Genomic DNA, 3,977 nt, shown 5'->3' with positions numbered 1-3,977 from the left:
CCGATGATTATGTTTTTTTTTTGTTTTGTTAGCTATGTATTTATTAAGTCTTAAAATTATGTATTTTGGGTTGTAAATCGCTATCCCGTATCTTGAGGTTTTTGAAACTAAAATTTATTTAATGAAGGTTGGAAGTTTTTGTTTTGTAATCATGGTGTTACAAATATGATATCAGAGCAATAGTTTAAGTGAACTAGGTATCAATAATGGTATCTAGGCTTAAACTAGGCGTTGATGTTATATAATAACTAGGCGATGATTTATACGGGATATGGACCATTAGGAAAGACCAAGGTTGGGTAAGGGACCATAAATAGGATACTATTTAATACTCTATATTTTAATACTCTCACCATGTGTGCACCTTTTAGGACGATGGTTGATGATGATGTTGTTAGTCACACTCCAACAAACCCTAATGTTGGAGAAAACGATCCCGACCTCAACCTGAATGAGGATGCTACACCGTTGTCTCCCTGTAGTGAACGCTTAATGAAACGACTTACGACTTTCATTCAACAAACTTTTGAACATCATAAGCATGACATAGAAAAGGGTAAAGAGAAAGAGCTGGGTGGTCTCTCAAAACCCAAATCTGAACGGGTCTCATTTAAAAGCTTCCGAAGTAGTGGTGCAACTGAATTCACTGGACTCTCTGACCCGGTAATCGCGGTGCAGTGGCTTCAAAACACTGAAAAAGTGTTTTGAATTTCTCGAGTAATGAATGAGGATAAAGCGAATTATGCTAGTGCAATGTTGACAGAGCGTGCACTCACTTGGTGGGATGCAACTTTTGAATCCCTGACTGAAAATGAACGAGAAAGCTTGACCTGGGAGTCTTTCAAGACTCGTTTCCTTGAGCAATTTTGTCCGATCGACTTGCAACGAAGGCTTGAGAAAGAATTCTTGGAACTCAAGCAAGGGAACATGTCTGTGATTGAATATGAGACTCAATTTAATCGTAAGGCACGTTTTGCCTTATGATTCTTATCTTCTGAACATGATCGAATAGAGCATTTTCTTGATGGTCTGAGGAGAGAAATCCGGGAGTTTGTTGTTAATCGTGATATTCCGAGTTTCAATAAAGTTGTGGAGTATGCTCGTCGCCGTGAATACGATTTAATGAAATTTGAGGAACCAACTTCTGAATCAAAAAGGCAACAAACTGAAAGAACCTTCTCTGTACCTACTCAGCGACAATCTCGATCTTTCACTCCTAGAAGGAGTCAATCTCAAAATATTCCGCGTGCCCAATCACAAGTCTATTCACTTCAATCTAATGCATCAGGTCCTTGTCAAAGATGTGGCAAAACTCACCAAGGGCGATGCCTTACTGAAACAACAAACTTGAAATGTTTTTGCTGTGGGGAAATGGGTCACGTTCGTGTAAACTGCCCAAAAAGAAATCGAGCATGTTATTCTTGTGGAGTATTTGGGCACCGACAATTTGAATGCCCCCGTATGAGGGGGGAAAAAAGTAAGGCGTCAATGCAGCAACCGGCAGTGGGTGGTGCTTCAAGTCAAAAGGAGGAGATACCAAAAGCACGAGCTCGAGCTTTTCAGATTACCGCGGAGGAGGCTTGCAATGTGGCAGACGTCATTATTGGTATTTTCTTTGTTAACTCTAGACCTGCTTGTATCTTGTTCGATTCTGGAGCTACAAATTCTTTTGTGTCGCATGTCTATGTTCGTTATTTAGAATCTATGCCACTTATGTTTTCTATACCATTTACCGTTGATACTGCTAATGGATTCACTTTGGTAGCTGATAGAGTGTTTAGAAACTGCACTTTAGTGTTAGACGAATATGACTTTTTAGTAGATTTGATTCCTATGGATATCCGTGGTTTCGATGTCGTGATTGGTATGGATTGGTTAGTGAAGAACCGTGCGGATATCATTTGTTCTCAGAGGATGATTTGAATACCAGTTGAGAATGGAGACTACTTATACATTTATGGGGAAAGACGTATAGGTGACTTGAAGGTAATATATATGCTTAAAGCACGACGTTATATTGCTAAGGGTTGCTCTTCTTTCATGGCATATGTTTTGGATGCAACCAAAGAAATGAAGAAAACTGTAAAAGATGTACCAATTGTGTGTGAATTTCAAGATGTTTTCCCTGACGACTTGCCTGGGGTACCGCCGGATAAGCAAGTAGAATTCCGTATTGATTTAGTGTCGGGTGCTGCACCTATTGCGAAGGCACCTTATCGCCTCGCACCAACCGAGATGGAAGAGATGATGAGTCAGTTGTAAGAATTGCTAGATAATGGCTTTATTAGACCGAGCACTTCCCCTTGGGGTGCTCCGGTATTGTTCGTGAAGAAGAAAGATGGATCCTTTCGTATGTGCATCGATTACCGCGAATTGAATAAGGTAACGATAAAGAACAAATATCCATTACCGCGTATAGATGACTTGTTCGATCAATTGCAAGGCGCAAGTTATTTTTCAAAGATTGATTTGAGGTCAGGTTATCATCAACTTAAGGTACGTGAAGAGGATGTACCAAAGACAGCTTTTTGTACCCGATACGGACATTATGAATTTCTTGTTATGCCATTTGGATTGACTAATGCTCCTGTAGCCTTTATGGATATGATGAACCGAGTGTGTTGTCCTATGCTTGATAAGTCTGTTATTGTTTTCATCGATGACATTCTGGTATATTCTAAGTTTGAGGCTGATCATGCTACACATCTTCGAGAGATGTTGGAACTATTGCAGAAGGAAACGTTATATGCTAAATTCTCAAAATGTGAATTTTGGCTCGTCAGGTGCAATTCTTGGGGCATGTGATTTCTGGCAATGGCATTTCTGTGGAACCATCCAAGATTGAAGCTATACATAAGTGGGAGCAACCCAAGAATGCTTCTGAAGTTCGTAGTTTTCTTGGTTTAGCGGGTCACTATCGTCGATTCATACAGGATTTCTCAAAGATTGCAGTACCGCTTACTTCACTTACTCGCAAAGAAGTGAAGTTTGTATGGACTAAAGCTCAAGAGAATGCATTTCAGACTTTGAAGGATTGTTTAACTCATACACCGATACTTGCTTTACCCGAGGGCAATGATGACTTTGTAGTATATAGTGATGCTTCTAAATTAGGTTTGGGATGTGTGTTGATGCAGCGAGGCAAAGTAATTGCATACGCCTCTCGACAATTGAAAGAATATGAGAAGAATTACCCCACTCATGATCTTGAATTGGCAACCATTGTGTTTGCTCTTAAAATTTGGAGACATTATCTCTATGGCACAAAGTGTCAGTTGTTCATTGATCACAAGAGTTTGAAATATATTTTCGACCAACAGACTCTGAATATGCGTCAACAGAAAGCTATGGAATTGATCAAAGATTACGATTGTGAAATTCTATACCATCCTGGTAAAGCCAATGTAGTGGCAGATGCGTTGAGTCGGAAGCCACACGGGACCARTATTTGCTATGCTATCACTCATGTRTCARTGAAGTCTACTMTTATCGATGATCTTCATAGGTGGCAAATCGAGGCATTAAATCCAGAACACCTGAAGTTCGAACGTATGGTTGGTTATGTAGACTCTTTATCTTAAGAAAAGCGTGGTCTCAAAGTCTTTAAAACCCGAATTTGGGTGCCGAGACTTAGGGGTTTGCGAGAGCTTATTCTAGAGGAAGCACACAAAACACGGTTATCTGTTCATCCTGGAGGTACTAAAATGTATCATGATCTCCGTTTAGACTATTGGTGGCCTGGGATGAAAGTTGATATCGGTCGTTATGTCGAGAAATGCATCACGTGTTTACAGGTAAAAGCAGAACACCAAAAGCCGTATGGGAGTCTACAACCTTTGGAGATACCTGTGTGGAAATGGGAAGAGCTAACCATGGATCTTGTTACAAAGTTGCCTAAGACCTCTCATCAGTACGACAGTATTTGGGTTATCGTAGATCGCCTGACAAAGTCTGCTCATTTTCTTCCCGTTCGGGAA

General features: G+C 40.2%; 1 protein-coding gene across 1 annotated transcript; it reads left to right on the top strand.

Annotated features, from left to right (window-relative positions):
• The first annotated feature begins 720 nt into the window (after window positions 1-720).
• LOC112523836 lies at window positions 721-3,581 on the top strand. The gene is made up of 5 exons (XM_025133509.1): window positions 721-961; window positions 1,013-1,864; window positions 1,976-2,251; window positions 2,594-2,670; window positions 2,784-3,581. Exons 1-5 carry the CDS (start codon window positions 721-723, stop codon window positions 3,579-3,581), a joined length of 2,244 nt encoding a protein of 747 aa, XP_024989277.1.
• The last annotated feature ends 396 nt before the right edge of the window (window positions 3,582-3,977 follow it).

Source organism: Cynara cardunculus, assembly GCF_001531365.2.
Source record: "Cynara cardunculus var. scolymus isolate 2C chromosome LG 12, CcrdV1, whole genome shotgun sequence".
Classification (NCBI taxonomy): domain Eukaryota; kingdom Viridiplantae; phylum Streptophyta; class Magnoliopsida; order Asterales; family Asteraceae; genus Cynara; species Cynara cardunculus.
The sequence above is the reverse complement of the archived record's forward strand: the minus strand, read 5'-3'. Positions and strand labels throughout refer to the sequence as shown.